The 25,373-nt window shown below is 49.9% G+C and overlaps 2 protein-coding genes across 6 annotated transcripts in view; one reads left to right on the top strand and one right to left on the bottom strand.

Moving 5' to 3' along the window:
• Nucleotides 1-416: 416 nt before the first annotated feature.
• On the top strand, nt 417-12,101 carry PCYOX1L (prenylcysteine oxidase 1 like). The gene is made up of 6 exons (XM_079145815.1): nt 417-581; nt 5,169-5,375; nt 6,571-6,745; nt 8,507-8,718; nt 9,820-9,960; nt 10,409-12,101. The coding sequence occupies exons 1-6, from the start codon at nt 494-496 to the stop codon at nt 11,068-11,070; spliced, it is 1,485 nt and encodes a 494-aa protein (XP_079001941.1). The 5' UTR covers nt 417-493; the 3' UTR covers nt 11,071-12,101.
• Nucleotides 12,102-16,311: 4,210 nt separating this feature from the next.
• Nucleotides 16,312-25,373, bottom strand: part of IL17B (interleukin 17B) — a 44,328-nt gene continuing 35,266 nt past the window's right edge. For 3 of the 5 annotated variants that reach the window (XM_079144791.1, XM_079144795.1, XM_079144792.1), the window contains 3 exons: nt 21,339-21,411; nt 18,980-19,269; nt 16,312-16,941 (listed from right to left, as the gene is read on the bottom strand). In XM_079144791.1, coding sequence (XP_079000917.1) covers nt 16,710-16,941; nt 18,980-19,269; nt 21,339-21,359 — 543 coding nt within the window. In that variant the 5' untranslated portion in view covers nt 21,360-21,411 and the 3' untranslated portion in view covers nt 16,312-16,709. The other 2 variants (XM_079144793.1, XM_079144794.1) reach the window with 2 other exon arrangements.

Below are 25,373 nucleotides of genomic sequence, written 5' to 3'. Positions count from 1 at the left end.
CAGTTTCCAGCACTTGCAGACACTGTCAAACCCCAAGAGGGTTTCACATCCTTATCTCACGTAATCATCGTAACTACCAAGAAAGGTAGATCAGGAATTATTCTGTCCATTTTATGAAAGTGGAAACAAAGACACAGAGAAGACACATTAAAGAGCTAGTTAATTTCTGAGACTGGACTTCAGTTCATTCTCTTTCACTGTGACGGGTGGCTGGGCCCTGGTCCTGATGCTGAGGTTCCTGAGCGGTGCGCCGGGACCAAATGAGTCAGCCAATGAGGAAGCCGCATCCAGGAGGCGGGACCGCGAGGCTGCCAATGATAGAGCCCTCCGGGAGAAAGATTTGTCAAATCAGTGTCTTGTACTGAAGAGGGACGGCTGATCGGCCAATGAGAGGCTAGGACCTGCCGGGCTGGAAGGCGGAACGGTCAGGGGGAGCCAAGCGCCAACCCGCGAGCGCCGGAGCTCCAGCGTGCTGCCCTGGTCGCCGCCCGCCATGGCCCGCGCTGCCCTGATCCTCGCCGAGCTGTCCACGCTCCTCGCCGCGGCCGCTGCAGGCGGAGACGTTCCGCCCGGCAAAATCGGTGCGGGAAGGACGCGGTGGGGGGGTCTATGTTGGGGACCGCTGGGCGGGAAAAGGGTTTGCAGCCGCCAGCAGCTGGCTGGGGGCAGGGGAGGGCATCTGGGGCAAAGGAGGAGACCTCAGGAGAGCAGCTGGGTGACGGAGAGGCGAAGGACTAGGACTGGGCGGAAAAGGGAACCGCAGTAGGGAAGGTGTCGATGGGAAGGGTGGGATGGGCACGTAAAGAGGGCACTTGGGACGGTAAAGAAGCGTGGGCAGGACTGGCCACTGATCTTACCCGGAGGTGCAGGGTCACTGAGCTGCTGCCATGAACGTAGCTCTTTACTAGGCGCCCAGATGACCGAGAATAGGAGCTGGCGATAGCATTCACAAAGGTCTATTCAGGGCCGTCTGTAGCAGGCATAGTGCTGTAGTTCCTGCTAAGAAGCGAGATCCCACAATACGGGAAGTCTTTTCTAAGGCCGAGAAAGTACCGAGCACACAGAGGAAGGGCGCTTCACCCCAGGCTTTGCCAACTTGCCAGTCCTTCCTAGAAGTAATATCTAAGCCCAAACTTCTGGTCGATAGGAGGTAGTTCCACCGAGACAGAACGGCTGGAGATAGATTTGCTAGATGACAGAGGGGGGTGTTTTGTTTTGTTTTGTTTTGTTTTGTTTTGTTTTGTTTTGTTTTGTTTGTTTCTTTGTTTTGACCGTTGTTGAGGGTCTAACCCAGGGACTCTGGCACATTAGACAAGTGCTCTCCCACAAAGCTACATTCCCTAGCCCTATAGCAGTCATTTTTCTTTGTTTATTTGTTGTGCAGTTTCTCTAGTATTTCATTTGAAATTTTCAAACGCATAGCAAAGTTGAAAGAATTTTACAGTGTTCATCCATATACCCACCACCTAGATTTTGCTGTTCACCTCTATTCACTTTATCACATAACCTGTCACATGTCCTAACCATCTGTGAATCCATCTTACATTTTGAAATATATTACATTATATTACATTATTTTGAAATACATTTCAAAATAAATTGCAGACATCAGGACACCTCACTAAATACTTCATTGTGCCTATCATTGACTAGATTTTCATATTTGTTCACAAGGCTTTCTTTTCCTCTTAATATTTGTTATTTTATTTTATTTTATTTTATTTGGTACCAGGGACTGAACCGGGGCACTTAACCACTAAGCCATATCCCAGGCCTGTTTTTGTTTGTTTGATTGATTTTGAGATAGGGTCTCACAAAGTTGCTGAGGCTGGCTTTGATCCAGGAGCGATCCTCCTGCCTCAGCCTTCTGAGCTGCTGGGATTACAGGTATGCTCACCACACTCAGCAGTTGTCATTTTTAAATCTACATGACTTAAAGATTTTCAATACCCTTGCACATAAAATTTCCATAAGCAGAGATACTGGGTCTTTGGTGTAGGAGGACACAGTCCTAACTCCACTAGACTGCCCTGTATGCACCCCCGTTGGCAGAAATTCCTTGGGATGTTTCATAGGAGCACCACGGACTTGTCTGGGCCAGTGCAGTGCTGAAGATTATTGTGTTAGAAAACTATGGCCAGGCCATAAAGGGTTAGGACAGACTGAAGCATGCCAGAAATCAGTTTGGGACTGAGAGTTCATGAGAAGGAATTCTGAGGACTAGAGTAACCAAAGAAGGTCTCATGGAGAAGGTAGATGTTGAGGCAGGTTGGAGAAGAGTTGGCAGGCAGAAGGAAAGGGGGCAGGGCCTCCTCCCAGCAGAATGTTCTGGCAGTGCAGAGCTCTCTGTCTGCCTCCTTCCAGCTGGCCCCACCTACCTCTACCCAGGCATTCAGAGCAGGACAAGTGCCATGCCAAGCTTCCCTTTAGCTTTCCTGATTTTCCTCAGTCTTGTGACAGGAGCCTCTGTCCACCTATAGCAGTTTGGATTCTACCCAGAAGGAGAATGAGGAGCTTCCTATCAGGACGACTTAATCCTTAGACTCCAGCTGGATCCAATCTGAACTCAGAGTGGCATCTGGACCCTTTCAGCTCACCCATAAAGTTCCACACGCTGCTTTCTCTGCAGACCATGCAGTTCCTCTCACTGATCCAGCTGATTGTCCCCCAGGGTCCTGATCCAAAGTTTTTTCCCTTGTGTCCCCACACTCTCAAAAAGAATGCATTGCTTCCTCCTCAGGATTCCCTGAAGCCCTGTTGTCATACTTTGGCACAGGTTGTGATAGCTGATTTTGCATGAATGCCCACTGACTGCCTGGGTTCCTGGAGACAGAAGACCTATCTGGTTCATCTTTGATTTCCAGCACGTCTTATTATAGATCTGAGTAGCTTTCAGTTTTGTGTGCAGTGAGCCAGTCCACATGAAGTGGTGTCGTCTGCTTCTCTATACCCCTCATGTGGCTTCTAGGCCTTGAGAAATCAGTTTCTCTAGGAACCATGGGTGGTTTACAAGTGAAGAGGAGGGAAACAGTAGTTAAAAAGTAAATAAAAGGGCGCATTCTTGGAAGTGACTTTGGGAATACTGAGAAAGAAAGTGGTTATTTTTTTCAACATGCAACAAATAGTTCATGAACTCCACTACCTGTGAGTACCTAAAGACCTGAGAGCGGTGACCCCTGCTCTCTCTGATTCCTTAAACAGGCCATTTGAATATTGTGTGGCAAAGGCTAAGCCGGGGTAAGCAGACTGTGCTGCCTGTATACACAGAAGGAAGCCCTGAGTGCCTTGAGAGGGTCAGGCAAGCTGAGCTAAAGATGGTAGATGCAGACCATAGAAGTCAGCAAGGTGCAGGGTCTCAGAGTGTGCCTGACAAGAGGGAAGCTCGGGCAAAGGCCAGGTATGATGGGATGAGGACATGCACTGCACAATGGAAGAAAGTCAGAGAGACAAGGAGGTAGAGTACTGGGTGAGGAGGGCAGGGAGCAGAAAGGTAAGTGGAGGCTGATTATAAAGAGGCTGGTGTTTTCAGAAGGTTACCTGCCCCTTTATTTTTATTTATTTATTTCATACTGGGGATTGATCCCAGGGGCACATAACCACTGAGCCACATTCTCAGCCCTTTTTAATATTTTATTTAGAGAAAGGGCCTTACTAAGTTGCCAGGTTGGTTTCAAACTTAGGATCCTCCTGCCTGAGCCTTCTGAGCCACTGGGATTACAGGCATGCACCACTATCTGAAGTGGCCGTCTGCCACTTCTTTTGATAGAAGATGTGGTCTTGGGGTCCAACATAGGTCCAATGAGGACAAATGATACCAGGTTTAGCTCACTTCCTTTTTGGATAGGGTTGCTGGACTGTAGGGTGAGAAAGCAGTGTTTCCAATACACAGTGGGCATAGTCGTGGGTTAGGTGATAGCCCAGTTCAGTTGCTTCGCATCAGGTCTGTTCTTCTTAGACAGAGCTATTTAATGATTAGTGTTTGTCTAGACAGTGCTTCCTCAGCACCTCTGAGCTTTGTCCAGTGAAATGTTTTTATCAGTGACTTAGTGAGAATACTGATGCATATAAACCAGGTTTGCAAATAACAGGAAGGCAGGAGGTGTAGTAAAGATGGTAGATGATAAGACCCAAAAGAGACCTCCACAAACAGGAACTGTAACAAGAGTCCAAACTGGACTAGATTGTCCCATAGATAAGGAGCAGCCTGTCATAGGGTGCATTCCAGTCTTGGCAAATACCAACATAGAAATGATTTACATGTCAGATGGTAGGTTGGATTTAGACCAGGGTTTGGCAAACATTTTCCAGTAAGAGACCAGAGAACTTTATGTCCATTACAGTCTCTGTTACAATTATTCATTTCTGTCTAGCATGAAAGTAACTATAGACAATAAGTAAAAGAAAAGGCATGGCAGTGTTCCAATAAAACTTTATTTTGGGGCACAGTGGCACATAGTCCTAGCACCTGGGAGGCTGACAGGGAAGGATCACTTGAGCCCAGATATCCAAGACCAGTCCAGGCAGCATAGCAAGGGGGGGAAAAGTGGCCAATAAAACTTTTTTTACAAAAACAGTCATCTGGAGCTGGGGTTGTGTCTCAGTGTAGAGCTCTTGCCTAGCATGTGCAAGGCACTGGGTTCAATTCTCAGCACGACATGTAAATAATAAACACTGACAACTAAAAAAATTTTTTTAAACAAAAAACAGTCATCTGCTTGGATTTGGCGTGCAGGCTGGAGTCTGCCAACCCCTAGATTCAAGAGTGATTTCCAGACACTGACCCTCCAAACAGAACTGGTCAGTAAATATTGTCACCAGTCCATATGGAAATAAGAAAGTAGGGACAATGTAGTGAGTCTGAGGTAAAACTAAACTTATTCTCTTCAAACAACCATGCTGAATTTTGAGATTCTTTTCTGCTCTTCAGCTGCTCAGTTCTTTCCTTTGTAACATGAGGGTGATAATAGGCGGCAGTTTTCAGGTTGCCCTTTGCTTGGTGGTCAGAGCCCTACTGAAAACTTAATACCGAATTTCCACTTTGAAATGGTACCAGCCTGTGAGGTGCAGGTGCCCAGGAACCACAGCACAGGCAGATGCAGAGGTGTGACCCACAGTCCTTCACTGGGCTCTATCTCTCCTCCCCTGCCTCCCTGGCGGCCTGCTGACAGCGGTGGTTGGCGCCGGGATCGGGGGCTCTGCTGTGGCCCATTTCCTCCAGCAGCACTTTGGACCCCGAGTGCAAATTGACGTGTACGAGAAGGGGACGGTGGGTGGCCGCCTGGCCACCATCTCAGTCAACAAGCAGCACTACGAGAGCGGAGCAGCCTCCTTCCACTCCTTGAGCCTGCACATGCAGGACTTCGTCAAGCTGCTGGGTGAGTGCCGGGTCCTGAGGCTCCAGTACCCCAGGGCTGGCAGCAGCCACCAGGCCCTTCCCATACTGCCCAGTCCTTTGAAGCCCAGTGGTCATGTAGCCCAATCTCCTCATTTTACAGATGGAGCAGCTGAGACCAGAGAGGGGAAGGAACTTACCTGAGGTTACACAGTGAGTTAGTTGCAGAGCCGGGATTAGAACTCAGGTTTGACTCCCAGGCCAGTTTCTTTCCCTTTCAATTTGCTGCCTCTTAATTATTGTGATAATATCAGCATCCATATGCTGGTACCTGACATCTACCTGGCATCTACCTGATGAGAATCACCTCACATCCTCCCTATCAGCCTGAGTAATGGGTGTGAGATCTCCCCCAAGGAGGCTGAGGCTGAGAAATTTTGCACTCCTCAACTAAAAGCACACAGCTAATAAATCAGAGAGCTGGGATTTAAAGCCTCAGCATCTGTCCAAACCACAAATGTACTTACTGTTTGACGAAGAAATTCCACTTATCAGAAGGGATCCTACAGGTGGTCCTGCAGGTGTGCAGAGTGGCACACACATGAGCTGATTCATTACAGCATTGTTGGCAAAAGACCGAAATATCCTATCTGCCCACCCACTGGGACCTGTTCATTCACAATAATAAATACCTGATTATGTAAGAACTCAACTCAGCAGCCAGTATGGGAAGATCCTTTATACCCAGTATAGAATAATCTCCAAGACATAGTGTGTTGTTAAGGTGCAGAACAGTGTGTATCGTATGTGGGGTGGGGGAGGAATTAAATCATATTTCCAAATCCAGTGCTTTGTAGGTTGTAGAGCATTGGACAGCTGGAAGGAGCTATGGTTGTCTCCATGTGACCTTGGTGCCCAGGGCCCCATCTCAGCAAGCCCTGTGTCTCTCAGCCCTGGGGTACTCTGGGATCACATCTGAATTTTCCTTACTCATGTCTGAGTGGATTCACATTTAAAAATATATAAAGTGCTATATTTTCTTTTCCTAATTGACGAGGAAGGGCAAACATTGTTCCAATTTATAAACACCGCACAAAAGATCAAACCATGGTCCTCCAGTTTCCTTTAATGGAACCAACCATTTGCATTAGGATGGCCCTGAATATAAGCTTAAGGCACTGCCAGGCCTCCCAGGGGAGCCCTTTGAAGGGGACCTGAGGAGCTCCTGGTCTCTGCAGGACTGAGGCACCGACGTGAAGTGGTGGGCAGGAGCGCCATCTTCGGTGGAGAGCATTTCGTCCTGGAGGAGACTGACTGGTACCTGCTGAATCTCTTCCGCCTCTGGTGGCACTATGGCATCAGCTTCCTGAGGCTGCAGATGTGGGTGGAGGAGGTCATGGAGAAATTCATGAGGTAGGGCTGGGCTGAGCTGTGGGGAGGGTTTTCCAGAGAGCCAAGGAGAAAAGTTGGGGAAGTATCAGCTCAGCCACTGGGAGAAAGGGAAGGCACTGGTGGATTTAAAGGCCCAGCATGATTCAGTGCAGGCTCCAAGCAAGCCCCCAGCCTGAGGAGTGGCCTCTTGGAGCAGGGCTGGTGCCTCTGGCTTTGTCACTTGAGCCTACATTCTTTCCCGCTGCTAAACTAATTAGAGCATGGATTGAAATATAGTCACCTATAAGAAACGAAGTGGGAGGTGCATGAGCGAAGCCACTGGTGGAGGAGAACACGGAGCCACAGAAGTGGGGCGACCTGAAGGGCCAGGTCCTCTGAGGGAGGCAGCCAGCACGCTTCTGTAGCCCGCTATGGTCGTCATGTGAGGACGCCGCCCTGTGGGCTCAATCTTCCAGTTTTCCAAGCTGGATGCTGGAAGTCCAGAGTTATACATGAAGTCTCCCAACTTTTCAAGGTTTACAACTAATTCATCTTGTGAGCCAAATTAAACACATCTGTAGGCCTCATGCAGCCCAGGGCCACTTGTCTGTGAAGTTTGCTATCCCCAGTTTTTACACCTAAAACAAATACCTCTCTCCACCCTTTCTCTCCTCTTTGGGTGCCATCCCTATCCTCTCCAGGTATGGAGGACAAGTGGTCTGTGCCCACTTTGTATACCATGTACCAAGTGACCACACGGAGTCCCCAAGGCCTCCTGCAGGCTCTCTCTGCTTCCTACCCGCTGTCCCTGGCAGAGGCTATCCCTCCACCCATCATTGTCTCCCTCTCCTCAGTGTCACAAGCTCAAGCGTGGCCTCACGGCCCCTTCCCTGGCTTTCTGGCACTTCTCCACTCCATAGCTATGCTTTATATGACACTTCTCCCTTACATTCTCCAGATGTCCCCCAAAGCTTATGCCCTTGAGTCTCTCTCTCTCTCTCTCTCTCTCTCTCTCTTTCTCTCTCTTTCTATCTTATACTTTTCTCTTTCATTAATTTTATTCAAACCTACATTGTTGACTTCTCCCTTTTAAGGCGGATAACTTCTACCTGCAAGCTCTAGTTTCCCCTAGTTCCCACCTTTCTGTCTGTTCTGGACACCTTTATCGGTTGCCCTATTAAAAACCAAACACAGCATGTTTACAAAGCAGCCCCAGAATGGGCAACATTTCAAAGACCAGCTGGTCTAGAAATCCGTAGGCAGATGTTTCCAGTCCATGCTAGCCCTTGGGATTGGGTGAATGTTAGAGTGGAACCATGTGAGCTCGAGAGTGACTGGGAGCTCTGTCAGATCAAGACAAAAGAGAGGACAGTATTGAAATGAAGCTGCTACCATCAAGTCCGACGTGGTCCTAGAAGCTAGGGCAGAGTAGAAACTAGTGGAGCACCCCTCCACATCAAGGGAGGTATCAATGGGGACAAGTCATGGCCACTGCTGGCAGTCCCAGCAGAGTGGGAAAAGGCTGTGGACTGACCTCAGAGGAGTGGTGATTAATTGTATTCAACAGAGCCGTGACTTGAAGGCACATCTAGTGGGAATCTGGAGTACTTGCCTTTGTCTCCATGCTGTTCCTTCGAGACAGGCCCACCACAGCCAAGGGGAACATATTCAGCCTCCTTTTCCATCCCTCCAGATGTAGAGGAGAAGGCAGATCCCTTGTGGGCCTTCTGGGGCCACAGGTACCCAGTAGCATGTGGTCAGCCGAAAAGCCTTTCTGCAGGACTAGCTCCGTTTGTCCCCTAGGATCTACAAGTACCAGGCCCATGGTTATGCCTTTTCGGGTGTTGAGGAGCTGCTCTATTCTCTGGGAGAGTCTGCCTTTGTCAACATGACCCAGCGCTCTGTGGCCGAGTCCCTTCTCCAGGTGGGTGTCACACAGCGCTTTATCGACGATGTCGTCTCCGCGGTCCTGCGGGCCAGCTATGGACAGTCAGCAGCCATGCCCGCCTTTGCCGGTGAGTGTCTAGCCCCTCAGCCTGCCCATCCACCTTTCCCCTGCCCATGTTACTCAGATTGAGCTGGGGTTCCCATAAGAACCTCACATCATCCCGCTCATTGCTCTTGCCTTCATACTTTGTTGCCCAATTCTTGTTTGATTCTGGATCATTCCTTCAAATTGGCAAGACTGTATTCACACCACTTTACAGAAGGTAGAAGCAAAGCGTAGAGGCAGGTCCAGTGTATGCCTACCATTCCTGATTTCCTGCTAATATCTTACAGATGTGTAAATGTTAGAGTTAAGGTGATATTTTGTTGTCCACACTTTGGTTTCAGGAAGTACCTTGAGACCTCTGAGCCTTGGCTATTGATCCATTAGTGCACCTAATCTTCCCAGCCCGTTACGGGGGTGGGTAGACATGTACATAGCCACCATCCTCCTGAATGGCCTCAAGAGCAGAGAATATAGGCTTCATGAGGGCAGGATTCATGCCCTCTTTTGTCCACTGATACACCCAAATACTTAGAACAGTGCCTGGACTATGCTGAACACTCAGTGCACTTTTGCTGAGAAAGTAAATGAAAAGGTGTGCATTGACAAGCACCTCCCATGTGCCCAGGATACTGTTCTCTGGTTTCTTCCCAGCCTTTAGGTCCTGCCTCAGTGTCCCCAGTATTCCTCTCTGTCTTCTAGGACCTTGTGCATGTCCTTCATAGCATATTTGCATTGAGATATAATTTATACCCAATACAATTCACCTACTTAAAATATATAATTCTGTGGTTCTTAGTATATTTATAGTTGTGCAACCATTTTCATAATTTTAGGGCATTTCATTATTCCAAAGGAAACCCCCTACCCTTTAACCATCACCTCCCAACATCCCCAACTTTCCAGCCCTAGACAACCACAAACTTTTTCTGTTTCTATGGATATGCTGATTTGGGGCATTCTGTAGCAACAGAATACACCAAGCAGTCTTTTGGAGCTGGCTCTTTTATGTTCTCACTTAATAGCATTGTGAACTTGGCTGTATTATTTGTTTCTTGTCTTCTTGTGCCAATGGTTGGGAGGAGTCTTTCCCTGACCCATTGGCCACCCTTCCCATTTTGCCCAGGAGCCATGTCACTAGCCGGGGCCCAAGGCAACCTGTGGTCAGTGGAAGGAGGCAACAAGCTGGTGTGTTCCGGTTTGCTGAAGCTCACTAAGGCCAATGTAATCCATGCCACAGTGACCTCTGTGACCCTGCACAGTACAGGTGAGTAGTAGGGCAAGAGGCCACACCATTCCTAGTCAGCTGCCACCCCTGCACCTCAACCCTGGGCTGTGTGCTCTGCTGGGGAGTATTTTCAGAAAAGCAATGGGGAGCCCCGTGGCGCTAGAGGGCGCTTTTTCCCTGAGTCAAACGTCAGAGCCAGGAAGCTAAGTCTTTCATTAATCCAGCCTGTTCCTTTGACCACGGAAGACTGACAGCCTTGCCAAACTCTCTCAGCCAGTCAGCAGCAACACCAGAGAAAGAACTTTGGCCCCCTGATTCCAAGTCACATGCTCAGCCTGCAACCACATCAATATGAAGAGAGATGGTCTGCCATTGGGACAACCCAGCTCCTCTTTCTCCACACTAGGATCTGGCCCCCAGATGGGAGATCAGTGGATAGAAGACAAGGAGTAAGTTGACTTTGGTGCTGTCTTCTCTTTCCTTCCAGAAGGAAAAGCCTTGTACCAGGTGGGGTACGAGAGTGAAGTGGGCAGTGGATCCGACTTCTATGACATCGTGGTCATCGCCACACCCCTGCACCTGGACAACAGCAGCAGCAACTTCACCTTTGAAGGCTTTAATCCACCCATTGATGATGTCCAGGGCTCTTTCCAGCCCACCATCGTCTCCTTGGTCCATGGCTACCTCAACTCTTCCTACTTTGGTTTCCCTGACCCTAAGCTTTTCCCCTTTGCTAACATCCTTACCACAGATTTTCCCAACTTCTTCTGCACTCTGGATAACATCTGCCCTGTCAACATCTCAGCCAGCTTCCGGCGGAAACAGCCCCAGGAGGCAGCTGTTTGGCGAGTCCAATCTCCCAAGCCCCTCTTTCGGACCCAGCTGAAGACCCTTTTCCGTTCCTATTACTCAGTTCAGACAGCCGAGTGGCAGGCCCACCCCCTCTATGGCTCCCGCACCACCCTCCCAAGGTTCGCACTCCATGACCAACTCTTCTATCTCAATGCCCTGGAGTGGGCAGCCAGCTCTGTGGAGGTGATGGCTGTAGCTGCAAAGAATGTGGCCTTGCTGGCTTACAACCGCTGGTACCAAGACCTGGACAAGATTGACCAAAAGGATTTAATGCACAAGGTCAAGACCGAACTGTGAGGACCCGAGGGAGAGCCCAGGAACTTCTGTACCACACTGAAGATGGATCAAAACCCCAGCAGCCCAGGACTGACAGCCACATTCACCTGACAAGCCACTCTTTTGACCCCTTGTGTACCTTTTCCCTCCAGTGTGGGTCCAGGTGACCCACTGTCTGCCTGTCTATCTTAAGGATCCTCACAGTGGTTGCTTGTTGTTTTGAAGGAGAGGGTAAGAAAAGGGAAGGAAATTCAAGCCAGTGTATGTGTCTTATTTATTTTTTTTTTAAAGAAGAAATAAAAATCCATCTTCTCAAGCTGTTTATGACTTGCTTTTCTAGCTAGAAACTAGGATGACTATGAAATATAAGGCAGAGAACTCGAGTCTTAAGTTTTACTTCTACCTATTTTCAAAATGTACAACCAATTGAGGCAACCTACAATAAAACATTCACAACCCAGTAGTTACAAGAGAGTAGGGGGGAAGATCAGAAAACCTAAGAAATTATCATAGCTCCTGTTTGCTGTGGGCTTGATAGATGTGAAGGACATAGTTCAGAACTTACTTAGATACCATCTCCAAGCCTCTCAACAATTCTGCACATTTTGGGAGATGGCTGGTAGGACCTGAATGTTTACCCCATCACTGCCTTTGGCATAGTTTTGAGCTTCCTGGCAACCTCTGAGAAAAGAAACAAACTAGGCTCTAAGATAAGAGGAAACTTTGCCTGGCATCTGCAGGAACTGTTCTTTATGCAAGGGCCATCCTGTTCTTTATGCAAGGGTTCAAGGGTAAATATGACATCTATCTTGCAGAGAAGAGAAGTCCTCAGATGGTAGAGAATAATCATATCTCACCCCAAACCTTCACCTCAGCAGAGGAAAAGAAGAAAAGAAGGTATTGGGACAGAGTTGATCAGAGATTAATCTGGTGCTTTCTCCTCTAATTTAAGAGGACAAGACAATTGTGTTTTGCTTTTTCTACAAATCCTTAGAGAACAGTTTTTTGTTGTTTTGTCCTTAAAGAAATTAAAATCCTCTTCATTCTCTTTGGACCAGTATCTTTCTGTAAAAGAAAGAGAATGTAGGACTGGAGCCCTAGGCACCCAGTAAGCATAGTCCGCGGGCCAACCACCACATGTGAACCTCCTGGAGAAGGGGTGGGGCTTGGCAAATGTAGATGCCCAAGTCCTATCCAGACTTGCTAAAGCAGGATTCAGGGAGGGGCCTAGGTGCCCAGCGGAAACATCCCTGCCACGTGATGCTAATGCCGTGACTTTCCTAACAGAAACAGTCCCCAGAGTTCATCCTGCTAACTTTCCTCTCATTGTAAAAATGAATATAAAAGCCCAAAGTGAGAAAGTAACTTGTCCAAGGTCTCTTTGGATACAAAAAAAACTCAAGTCTGGAAGAATTAACTTCTTCCTGTTAATTGAGTTCAACATGGGGCAAAATACTCTTCCAGATGAGGTTGTCCAAACTGTCTCTGAGGTTGTTTTCACTCTGTCAGGGTGGTGGTAATGGCAGTGAAGGAGAAAGAGCCTTTAGAGTAAAAGTGGCATACATTCATTGGTTAATACAAAAATTATGAAACAGATACATCACCAAGAAGGCTTTTGTTGAAGTATTAGAATACTGAACTCAAATGACTTAAGCAGTAAAAATGGTATTGGTTATGCCTTGAATGACTAGGCACAGAGCAGAGCAATCTCCAGCTCTGTCCCTTCTCCCACAGTCCAAGATGTCTGCTGGCAGCTCCCCAGGTGAAAAGTTCTTTTTCTACAACCACTGAACCCAATAATTCTGGGCTTCGGGCCAGCTGGACCACCCCTGAACCAATTCCTGTGGCCAGGGGAGTGCCACATTCTGATTGGCTTGCAACCCAGATGCCAGACCATTCACTGTGACACAGGGGATAAAATTAAGCTGATAAGACCACCCCTGCTACTAAGGGGTCTTAGTAGCAGGGGTGGTCTAATGTCTGGGTTGGAAGGATGGAGAGAGCCACAATGCCAACCACATGCAGAGCAGTCCATGCTTTCCCCCATCTCAAGTCCAGTGAAATCAAAGTGCGCTATGTCATCTTCTTTTATTACTATTATTATTTTAGTTGGCAATAAACCTTTATTTTATTTATTTATATGTGGTATGGAGAATCGAACCCAGTACCTTGCAGGTGCCAGGCAAGTGCTCTGCCACTGAGCCACAACCCCAGTCCCCATGGCATATTTTGATGGCCTTTGCTTGAAATGAAGAAGGCATAAGCTGTCATGGTGTCCCTAACAATCCATATACCCCTAATAACCTCCCTCCTTTGTGTCCCTAAGGAGGGTATGTGCACAGAAAATAACAAATGAGTGCAGGTACACGTGACCCTCGGTCCTCAGCTGGGGCTTTGGCTCCAAGCCCAAGCACGACTCTTGTGGAACTGGCTGTCCTTCAGAAACCTTCTTCACCTGAGGGGCAGGACCAGACAGTTCAGAACCAAAGTCAGCCATAATGCCCACGCTGCTTGCTCCCCCAAGCCAAAGCCTGAAAGTTGGCTCTCTTCTTTGCAGGCAAGGAGGAAAGGACAGATTCCAGAGAGGGGAATGAGAACCAGCAGAAAGTCTTTGTCCCATGGCACCCCGCCACCGCCACCAGCCTTCTCAGGCCAGAATAGAAGCCCCCACAGGCTCACAGACTCCTGGGGGAAAAAAAAGACCATTTGCAGAGGGCTCTATAATCTCCCAAACTAATCAGGGAAGGGGCCACACTTACCCGCAGTAGTCTCTGGTGCGTGTAGTGTACCTTGCACTTAAAACCCTTCACAAGAACTCCCTCCCCTAGAGCCAGTGATCCAAGAAACATTTCAGCACTCTCTGGGAAGCATGGGGCCACTCTACTGTATGAAGGGAAGAGTTGGAGGGTGCAGGTAGAGAGGTAAGGAACACCTTTGTGTTCCAACCACTGCCAACCATCACCAAGAAACCCTAAAGAGAGCTAGCAGCAGATCTTGGGCTCCCCCTGGAGGCCTCTGTGCGCTGCACTGTGGGGGACGGGAGAGGGCAGGTTGGAGGTCTACGTTGAACTGGCAAGTGTGTCTCCCATCTCATGAAGTGGAAGTTTCTCACCAACAAGTAGAAAACAGGAAACACGTTTTAGACTCAGTCCAAAGAAGGCTCCAGAGTGCCAGGTAGGCCTAATTCTGAGTTCCCTGCTGCCGCCTTTAAACCTGGAACTAGGATGAGCATCCCCCTACCCCCTGCCAGCCTAGGCTCATAATGCCAGGCTTCTGAGTTGCAGAGTGGGAAAATCGAAAAAAAAAAAAAAAAAAAAACTGGAAATCCCTAAATCCCACCTACTCATTTCACAGATGAGGAACCAGAAACCCCCAAAGATGTAAAGACATCATCCGTGTAGAATGGGCATTTTTTAGCATCTCCATGTTTCTGATGCTCTAGTGGAGGAAAGGCCCTTCTCACCAAGAAAAAGGGATCCCTACTCAAATCCATACACCCCCAGGCTACACTGGTCTCCCAGGACTAAAAACAACCCTCCTGGAGCTCAGCTCTGCCCACACCCTCACCCCACCTCCAAAAAGGCTTTGGAAACTTGTGCCCATCATAAGGGCCTGCAGTCTCAAGACCTGGAGGGCACAGTCCTAGGGGTGGAGTATAGGACCAGGGATGAATCTCAGTGATAGAGCACATACCTAGCATGCATGAGGCCCTGGGTTCCATCCTCAGTAACAAGAAAAAAAAAAAAAAAAAAAAAAATATATATATATATATATATATATATATATATGAAGAGCCATCTGTGGGGGACTTAGAGGACTAAGAGTCAAGCAACCCTGAGGGAGGAGATAAGGCTGCTGAAGGGATCGGCTCAGCTGGCACATGAAATCTATTTTCCATGTGTCTGGAATCAGGCTAAAGCTTCCCAGAGTAATTTTAACCAGTATCCACTCTAGAACAATACCAAAAAAGGTAAGTTACTTACCACCCCAGACAGACACATACCTAACCATTGGTTTTTCATGAAATAGACTCCTGAAAACATTCAGCACTAGGGCTACTTTAAGCACTAAAGCTAGGAAGCCAGGGACAGGATTCCTACAGAGGCCGTTGGCCCTTCCTCTGAAGTTAATTCTAAAGTGCTAACTATTCTTACCCTCAGAAAATAGCAAGCCCCTCAGCTGTCTTAGAGGGAGGGTATTTTTAGATCCTAGGACAGCTGAGTTGAGATTTGCTGCAGGGGTTAAAGGGTGAGGGGGAGGATTGAATTGCCAGGGTCTAAAGGGGGAAACACGGAGTTAGCATGGAGGGGCAAAAGCCAGCAAGGGCACGTAGGGCTGTGCTGTCTTTTTTGATCAGGAAAGAGTCTAGATAAAAGCCAGGGGTTCTCAAAGTGTGGTCCCAGACCAGCAGCAGCACCTGGAAACCACTATACTAGAAAGAAAAAGAAACCATTGCATAAAAATGAAAAATATCCAGTCCCCACATAAATCAGGACCTCTCGGAGTGGGGCCCAGCAGTCTCTTTCAACAAGCCATGCAGGGGATCCTGGGACTTGCAAAAGTTTGAGAACCACTGATACCAGCAAGCTATCTAATCAGATGTGATGTGGACAGGGCTGGATGAAAGAATGATCTGCATTGATCCCCTCAACTCTTACATGTTTCTTGAAAGCCAGGGATCCCCAGGCCAGAAAACAATATACGCTCATATGAAAATTTTAGGGGATCACTGGACCAGGTTGAAAATGCTTGATCTGTGGTAACCTGGAGGTCCTTTGGGGGACCTAAGTCTGATCTGCAGAGAAATCTCAGAACTGAAAGATACCCTATGAATCATCTACTATAACCAGGCAAGGACTGGCTTCACAACCGCCTTGAGAGGCTCAGCTGTAGCTTGACACTTTCAGGGCACAGAGCTCACCACCTCAAAACAGTCATTTCCCAGGATCCTGAAGTGATTTGGATAGAATTAGCTGTTAATTCCTATATCGGTTTATGTCAACCAAGTTTCAATACTATAGGTGGAATATGGGCTTATAATACTGAATTAAAGGAAGCATGACACTGTCATAAGTGATAGAGATGAAGGTATTTTGTTGTTGTTGTTTTGCATTCTGTTTTTGTGTATGGGGTTTTTTGTTGTTGCTGCTGTTGTTTTGTTTTCGGGGTTTTGATTTGGTTTTTTTTTGTTTGTTTGTTTGTTTGTTTTGATACTGTGGCTTGAACCCAAGGAACACTTTACCACTGAGCTATATCCCCAGCTCTTAATTTTTATTTTTATTTTGAGACAGGGTCTCACTAAGTTTTTTAGACCTTGCTAAATTGCTGAGGCTGACCTGGAACTTGGGATTCTCCTTCCTCAGCCTCCTGAGTCTCAGATTTACAGGCAAAGTGTCACCAAGTCCAGCTCCAATGCAGTATGTTTAATAGCCTATCTCAGAGTTAAGGAATCAGAGTGATGGGAAATCCTCCTTCATATTGAATTGAAATAGGCCTCCCAGGGATGGCCAAGCCCCATCCCAGTTTTGGTTCAGAGCCACAAGCAGCAAACCCAAAGTCTTGTTTTACAGAGGACAGCATTTACTTTTCATCAGCCTTGCTTGGCACCGGGTGCAGGGAGGCCGTCTCCGGCAGCCGCCTGCTTTCTGGGTCCTGGTGGCTCAGAAGATGCAGGTGCAGCCTACAGCTATGGTCTCCATGACCGGGCGCTGGCGACAAGGCCCGGCTCGCGGCGGTGGCGGGCAGAGGCGCCGGCGCACTGGCACCTGGCTGAACACCGGCACGCTCACCATGCTGCGGTCCTCCTGCATGGTGAAGGGGTTCACGCAGCCCAAACACAGGCACCGAGCTTCGGGCAGGTCAGCAGGAATGCGGCTCGGGTCGTGGTTGATGCTGCGGGAGTGAGTGGGAGAGAGCTCAAGGTGAAGGCGTGGTCACAAGTGAGCAAATGAAGTCCCTCCCCAAGTGCCTGCCTTCACTTTTGTTGCTGCTTTTTGTTTGTTTGGGTAGGGATTGAACCCAGAGGTGCTCTGCCACTGAGCTACATCCCCAGCCTTTTATTTTATTTTATTTTAAAATTTGGACTTGCTGATTTGCTGAGGCTGGTCTCACAATCCTCCTGTCTCAGCCTCCAAAGTTGCTGGGATTAAAAGCCACCACCGTGCCTGCCTGCCCTCACCAAAGTTTTGATTCCTACCGCAAGATTGTGCTGCACCGGAAGGAAGAGTGGTAATCAGCTCCATGTTCCTGGTGAGGATCCCAGAAGGAAGGAAGGCAAATCACACGCTTGGAAGTTATCCAGTTATCCAGTTATCCAGATCAAGGTCACTAGCTTCTTATACCCAGCAAGACACTCATCCCTGTACTAGGTTGTGCTATGAGGACTATAGAGAAGTCTAAGGGCTCCCTTCTGCCTCCCCACCCTATTTTTATATTTGGGAGGAACTTAATCTACAGAAATAAAATGGGAACACATCAAAGAAGAGGAGTCAGGGCTCCTGGGTGCACTTTAGACAGTCCCCACTCGTTCAACGCATGCACTGCAGATTCACCACGTGAGTACTTCTGTCCTAGACTTTTTTGGGGGGTGTGGGGGTGGTACTGGGAGTTGAACCCAGGGGTTCCTAACCATTTTTATATTTTATTTTTAGACAGGGTCTCCTGAGTTGCTAAGTGCCTTGCTAATCTGCTGAGGCTGGCTTTGAACTTGCGGTCCCCCTGCCTCAGCCTCCCAGGTTGCTGGGATTATATGAGTGTGCCACCATGCCCTGCCTGTCCTAGACTTTTTAAGAGTTTGTTGCATAGAATAGATGAGTCCCAAGTCCTCTCCTGGTGCTGTCATGGAACCTAGCATGAACTCGCTGTGACCTTTCTGCTCTGCCTCAGTTGCTGCTTCTGCTAAGCAGGGGTGGAACTAGACCTACGAACATGCAGCTCCAGCATCATTCTTGGGACCTTGTTAGGAACACAGGACCCCGTGGACCAGAGCCTACAAGCTCCCTGAGTGAGTCACAGGTACAGTACAGTGAGGGAAGCCAAGTTCAGGAGGATCCTTACTGACCCACCCAATATAGTCCCATTCCAGGATTGCACTGGCCGCATGTGCCGACTTACATTGAAATCAATCAAAATTAGTTCTTCAGGCTCATTGGCCACATTCCAATTGCTCAATAGCCACCTGAGGCCAGTGGCTACTATATGAGATTTTATACCGTCACAGAAGTCAGCAGTCTCTCCTAGGGTCTCAGAATATAAGCTGTGTGACTGGAAAATCTTTGTGAGGGAGGACCCTGAGGGCCAGCCTGTTTCTTTATTTTCACTCGACACATTTCATTGGTCCCTTCTGTGTGCAGGCACTGAGCTGGGAAGTGGGGCTCTAACCAAGGTAAGAATCAGGGCAGCAGGATCGATTCCCAAGTCAAAACCTGGCTGTGCGTCCTAGTCACGTGTAGATAGATACGATACCATGTTCTGGGCCTGAGTCCTGGACACTGTGACAGGCTGCGGCATGGAAACCCTTAGGTGATCCTGATGCAGGCACTAGGGAGGTCCCCATCTGGCATAAGAGTTTGGCATGGAGCAACAACAATACAGCCACTGACAATTGTGTACCAGGCACCCCGCTGCTGGACATGGTGACATCTGGGGAAGGTCTTGCAGGCCCTTCAGCTGGGACATAAGGGCAGTGCTGTGTATGGATATGCACATAACAAGCCTACAAGGTGAGTACTACTATTGTCTCCATTACAACCGGGGAAGCTGAGGCCCAGAAAGACTAACCAACTGGCCCAAAGCCTCACAGCTAGTGAGGCCAGGATTCAAACCCACTTCAGACTTCTGTATCCAAAGCTTTGACCATTTCAATGACTGGGTTATTGGCAAATGTCCCCACCCTTCAATAGAAATCTGGCCTCTGCTGCCCTCCACCTACCTGTAGCCCCAGGGAGACTGGCTCCTCTTGTTGGACAGCCAGAGCTGCAGGTTGACCTCACACTTCCTCTTGACTGGCTCGGAGCTGTTTCTGAGCTGGGCCACCATCTCGCCAAGGTTCCTCTCATACTCCTCCATACGGGCGTAGGGCTTCACCCGGGACACCAGGTCGAGTGGCATCTGGTGAGGCCCAGGGGCCAGGGTCCCAGGCCGCCCTTGTCCCTTCCTCTTGCCTTTGGGGTTCCTAGGCTGGCCCAGCCCCAGGAAGATGGAGATGACCAGAAGGAGCAGCTGGGGAGGAAGGCCACAGGTCAACATTGGGAGCATCAAGTCTCTTAGGGCCCAAGGGGAGGAAATGGAAGAGGAAAGATCTCTGCAGGGGCCACCCTCACCTGCCATGCCCTGACCTGGTCCCACGTTTGTGGGCACTTGCTGCGCACAGCACTCTGAGATGGGCACCAGTCACATCTCCCTCTCCCGCCCCTTTTGAAGTCCTAAAAATAGGGCACCTCAGAGAAATCTTCCCACCCATCCACTTCTATCTGCAGCACTGTCCTGGCCTGGACATCTCCATAGTCCCCTAGCTGGGCTTCTCGATCCCCCTCTGGTTCTTCCAATCAATTTCTCCACACTGTGGCCAAGGATAGCTGTTCGAAATGCAAATTTGATAATGTCACCTCCCACTAGCACCATTCCCATTGCCCTTAGGGTACTCCCAGGACCCTCCTTGCTTCCTCCCATGTTTGTGCTCCAGTCTCAGCCTTCTGTCTCTTGTACTGGCCTTCTTCCCTCCAGCCACAGGGACTTTGCACAGGCCTCTATCTACAGAGTTCTGCCTCTTCCCTTCCTTCTAAACCCCTTTGCACCCCACATGTGGGATATAGTGTCACCACCTCAGGGATGCCTCTGGACTTCCTTGGCTCTCATAACCCATGAGTCCCTTGCATGACTGTCACCTTACATTTGTATGTGTGATGCTTTAAATGCCTGTTCGCCACTGAGCACAGACTCCCCAAGGGTATTGTGTCAGTCTGGTCCTTTGCGTCTGCATAGTGCTAGGTGCTTAGGTATTCAGGGAGCACTTGCTGAGTGAATGGATGACGCCACCACCCCTACCTTTGTGTGGTGACCGTCCTCAATCCGGAAGGAAAAACAATGCTAATGTCAAGTGCAGTAATGGGCCTGTGCAGGGGTGGCTGGAGAAGGGTAGGGCTCCTCTCAGCTTGTGCCAGAGAAGCAGCCCCACCAAGCTTTCCTGGGCAGGGGACTCAGGGGGTGCTTGTAGCATGAGAGGAAGGCAGACATGGGCAGAGGGAGTCGAAAACTCTTCCAGGTGGGGGAGAGCGAGAGAGAAAGTCTGAGCGGGTTAAGCTAAGAGCTTTGCTGAAAGGATACCGGCTGAAGGAGAGTGTGTGGCAGGAAGGGGGCACAGGGTGAACTGGGGGGATGAGCCAGTCCCAGGCTAGGACTCCCACAGGCCTCCTTCTCAAGGACCCCTGTACAACCCGCCCCATCCCACCCCACTCATGGCCACCCTGGCCCTCTGCTGCCCACTTCTCCCTCAGCACAGCAGGAAAGCCTGTCTTATCCAGAAGAACCAGACTCCCTTGGAAGCCAGGGAGAAACAAGCCAACAGAACCTGGGTGGGGCAGCAGAGCTTCCAGAACAGACTGACCTCTGGGGAGTCTCAGCTCTTGCCTGGATCTAATCAGGCCCCATATCTTCCCTGCATCCCTCCCCCTGCCCACAGGACCCAGTCCTGATCCACCCAGGCTACGCAACAAGGCTGGACCTTTAGAAGCACGTCTCAGCACGGGCCCTCCTAGTGGACCCGTTTCCTGGCAAAAAATCTTCAGAGATTCAAGTTGCTAAATTCTTCTTTTGGTCGTAGGGGCAGAAAAATGTCTCTCTAACAATAGGCTCTCTCATCTGAGTTTCTCACGTGGCATTCCAAACCCTAGCTCTCCACTCAGAGAAACCCAGGGGAGACTCAAAGCCCCCCTCCCTCACTTTCCAGGTGGGATAGAAACAGAAGGACTTGCCCAAGGTCACACAACCTGCCCGGATCCCAGGCCTGGAAAAACCCCCAGTGGCTGAGTTTGCCAGGCTCTCCCTGGACGCCTCTGCCTGAAAGAGCTTCAGTGTGGAGGGGCTGAACCCTGAGCAGGAGCCGAGCGACCAGCCATGGCTGCAGGCTCTGAGCCCAGCTCTGTTTCTCTCCAGTCCTGGAGGGGAGGACAGAGGGAGAGCTCACCTCTGCAGAGTCCAAGCCAAACAGCAGCGGTCATTAATCAATAGGAAAGAAATAAGAAAGCATGCAGGCCCTATGGGTGGGGGTGGGGCAGGGGAGCGCCACGTACCAGGTTGTGTGGCCAGTCCATCCCGGGCCGTCAGCGGCCTGCAGCTGCTGCCCGCCTGGAACCCCAGATGCCGCTGTGGAGAGAATGGCAGCAACAGGATGGAGCGCAGCAATTATAGCTCTACAGGGGGCTGCCGGGGGAGTGGGTGGGTGGGCTCATCATCAGCTGGAGCCTTGGGCCCCCGGCTGGCTGGGCCTAGCACAGTGGCAGGCGATGAGGTGTGTGGGGGCAGGCCAGGAGCCGGGCTGAGGTGCCCAAGGGCTGTTGACCAAGGGACAATGCCCTGTGTGTCTGGCAGGGCTCTGGCTGGTGGCACCTCCGCCTGTGGCCTGCGGCTGGCCGCCCGGCCAGCACCCACAGGGCCAGCTAAGACAATCAGCTTCGTTTGCTTTGGGGATGGCAAGGGGGTGAGGGTGGAGGAGGGACGGGCTGTTGGTTGGTCAAGACAGCAAATGTTCTCGGAGAGTGCTGGCCAAGAGCGGGACACGGCCCTATCTCCCAGGGAAACCGCCTCAGGCCCTCGGTCTCTGCCAGCCTCAGGTGGCAGGGAAACTGAGGCCCGCTCCAAGAGGAGGTTTGCCCAGTGTCACACAGTGAGTCAGCAGGGACAGAGCTGGGGTCTGTGCCTGGTTCTGATGCAGAACTTGATCCCTCACCCCACGCTGTTTATTTTGGGATATTTTCTGCACAATTCCAGCCTGCTATGAATGTGTTTCTGAGTGTGGGTGCTTCACGCAGGCCGGTGACAGATCCATGAGGACTTTATGGTTGATCGTTCTGGCCTTCCTGACACAGCACTCCCCTCGTGTGTGGAAGGTCTCTAACCCTGGGCCTCCCCTGGGTGGCTGCTTGTGAGCCCCCTTATCTCTCAGCCTCAGTTCCCTTCTCTGTAAAATGGGAGTTATTCCCAAGAAGAGACAGTGACCTGGAGATTCCTCCCTGAAATCTTTCTGAGCCTCAGTTCCCACATCTCTCAAATGGGAATAATCAGAGCATCTATCTCATGGAAATAATCCATGTTAAATAGCTGGCACAGAGCCTGGAACATAGTAAGTGCTCAATAAAAAATATTATTATAAAGTGATTTCATGACTATGATTATAAACATTAGCTGTTCTGATTAGCATTAGAGCTGGCATGGTTTTTATTACCAACTGCCTTCCGACCTTCTGGCCCACCCTCCTGGCTGAGAGAGCTAGAGTTCTCCCATATTCAGGCCACAATTTCATGAGTTCAGGTGACTCCAGAGTCCCCAGGTCCTGGACTCACATGCCAAGTTCTCTCATCTGGAGGGAATGGGCCAGGTGAATGTGAGCGAGCGAGCAAACCCACACAGAAGAACACGGGGAAGTCCACTGGGACAGACTGCCAACACTGCCCTGTCTTGCTGAGGGCCCGTCTTGGCCATTTACAGAATTTGGTGAGGAGAAGAAGGCAGAGCAAGAAGCACTCCTGAATGTCACAAGATTAATCTGTCCAGGGCAGGTTTCCACAGCATAACTGAGAAGCTGGCTGGGGCTCCAGCCCTTCGAGAGATACCACCATATTTGGTCAAATACTAGACAGGGCTCTGTTCTGTCGTTGGAAACTCCAGAGGGAGGGAGACTCTGAAAACACCTCCTTGGGCAACAAGGCCCCCCACCCCCAGCCCTGGCTGTCCCAGTCCCTCTGCCACTGTCCTTTGAACAAACGAAAGGACTAACCTGAGTGGGCAAAGGAGGCATCCTGGTTGTATTCTTTACTACCCCTCTCAGGGTCCCGTAAGCATGCAGCTGGGAGACCCCTCCGGTATCCACATAAAGGTAGGGAAATTGAAAGATGCGTACAGGGTCCCGGAGTTCCTCTGCATTTCATGACCCCTGAAGCCCCCAGTCTCCTTACCTGCTGAAATACACAGCCTTTAATTCTGCCTTCCAAAGCCAGGACCCAGTAGCCTCCCCAGCACTCAGCTGCAGTGTCTGTTAATAGAGATTCCAGGGTCCCAGCCTGGAGATTCTGACGTAGGAGACCCAGGAATCTGCATTTTTGGGGGGAGGTACTGGGGATTGAACTCAGGGGCACTCAACCACTGAGCCACATCCCCAGCCCTATTTTGTATTTGATTTAGAGACAGGGTCCCACTGAGTTGCTTAGCAACTCACTATTGCTGAGGCTGGCTTTGAACTCACTATCCTCCTGCCTCAGCGTCCCGAGTCACTAGGATTACAGGTGTGCACCACTGCGCCCATCTAGGAATCTGCATTTAACATGATCCTGGTCTGGGAGCTACAGGCATCCTCACCCTTCATCCAGCTCCTTCTACCCACTTTACTACAGGAGGGAAGGCCTTGCCCAGGATCACACGGTATGTCTGTGCAGAGCTGGGTACAGACCTAGTCTGCTAATTTTATTCACTTCTCCTCCCTATCAACAGCTCTGGGCCAGGCTGGGCCTCCTTGCTGGTCTAGAGGGGGTCAAAGAACTAGGTCAGTACTTCTGGGGCACAGACCCCTCACCACGGGTTCCCAGACACGTGCCCAGGATTATCACTGGACTTCCCAGTTCTGGGCCATCTCAGGCCAGGAAAGAGTCTCTTCCTCCAGCCTTGGCTTTGAGAAATCGTTAAAGGATCAACTTCCCTTAGAGAAGTCCTGAGTGTGAACAATGACAGGCCATGGGACCCAGCCCCAGAGGCCAGTGCCAGGCCTGAGAGGACATGGGAACCAGAGTTTCTCATCGGAGGCTGGGCTCCTTGCTCTTGAGGCACAGGAGGTGGACAGTATGTGCCAGGGAAGGAATTGTGGTGAATGGGTGAGCAGTGTGTGTTCCTGAGAGGCTGTTTGCTCCAAGCTTCTCCAGGAGCAATGCAGCACTCACCACCAGGTGGCGCCACCAGAAAGCCAGACAGCCCCAGAGGGCTGCACACCCTGGTGGAACTTCCCAGTCAGCCGACTCGTCTCTGTAGCCTAGACTGGGCCCTGGAGCTGAAAATGAGGAAATGAGCTAGAGGGTAGGTGCCCTGTGCCTGGCCATGGCTTCCCTAGGGGCCCTACTGCAGATGAGGACCAGCTCCCGCATCAGAGCAGGAAGGACACGGCCAGCCAGGGTGCTTGCTGAGTGAGTGATTCCCTTTACTTTGAGCATTTGCTGTGCTTAGGCCCTCAGTATTTGGCACCTGCACACCATGACCCTCAGAAAGTAACTAGCAGTAATAACACTTGCTGCTTAATATCCACCTACTGTCCACCAGGCACCGAGCTGACTCCTTCACGTGTGTTCGCTCTTTAAATTTTCCCAAAGGCTCTGTCGGGGGACATGTGCTCTAGTTCATCCTAAAATTATGACTTGGGTTTGAAAGTGAGGTTCAGAAACTTACTTAATCACCTGCCCAAAGTCCCAGAATATGCAAGCAAGTTTGCCCCTGCACCGGCTGTTCCCTGCCGTGGGCATTGCAGCCAGAAGGGAAGGCTATCCCACAGGTCCACTGGCCATTGAGAATGACCACCTTCCCCAACATCCTCAATCACCCTTGATCCTGCAAGTTCAGGAGTTCACTAAGCCCAAGGCCAAGTTGTAGTCCTGGGGAGTGGAGGAGAGTCTGACAGCCCCTCCCTAATTTGTGGACCCCACAGCCACAGCATTTCTGGCATGTAGAAAGGACTCACTAAATACTGATACATTAAATCAAACCGACTCTAATATGAGATGATAATCCAGGATGAAGGGTGAGAGGCCAGAGCAGTGGGAACCCAGAGAAGAAGGTGCAGCCCTGGTGGAGGTGTGGGGTGTTCAGCATCCTCAGGTTAACAGACCTGAGTCTCAGTACTGTCCCTACCCGCTCATAGCTGTGTGACCTTGGGAAAGTTACTTGACTTCTCAGAACCTTCATTTCCTCTACTCAGTGAAGTTAATAACAACATGTTCTTGGGCCTAGGGATGTAGCTCAGTGGTAGATCACCTGCCTAATATATGTAAGGCCCTGGGTTCAGTCCCCAGCACCACCAAAAAAAGGTAAATAATAACAACTGGTTTCTCACTTGATTATTGCAAGGATCA

Source organism: Sciurus vulgaris (genome assembly GCF_902686455.1).
Source record: "Sciurus vulgaris genome assembly, chromosome: 6".
Classification (NCBI taxonomy): Eukaryota; Metazoa; Chordata; class Mammalia; order Rodentia; family Sciuridae; genus Sciurus; species Sciurus vulgaris.
This window is presented reverse-complemented; position numbering and strand designations above follow the sequence as displayed.

Coding starts and splice junctions, on each gene's coding strand:
- PCYOX1L (XM_079145815.1), top strand. CDS start 494: ATGGCCCGCGCTGCCCTGATCCTCGCCGAGCTGTCCACGCTCCTCGCC. Junction 5,376..6,570: donor GGACTTCGTCAAGCTGCTGG/GTGAGTGCCGGG, acceptor TGGTCTCTGCAG/GACTGAGGCACCGACGTGAA. Junction 8,719..9,819: donor AGCCATGCCCGCCTTTGCCG/GTGAGTGTCTAG, acceptor CATTTTGCCCAG/GAGCCATGTCACTAGCCGGG.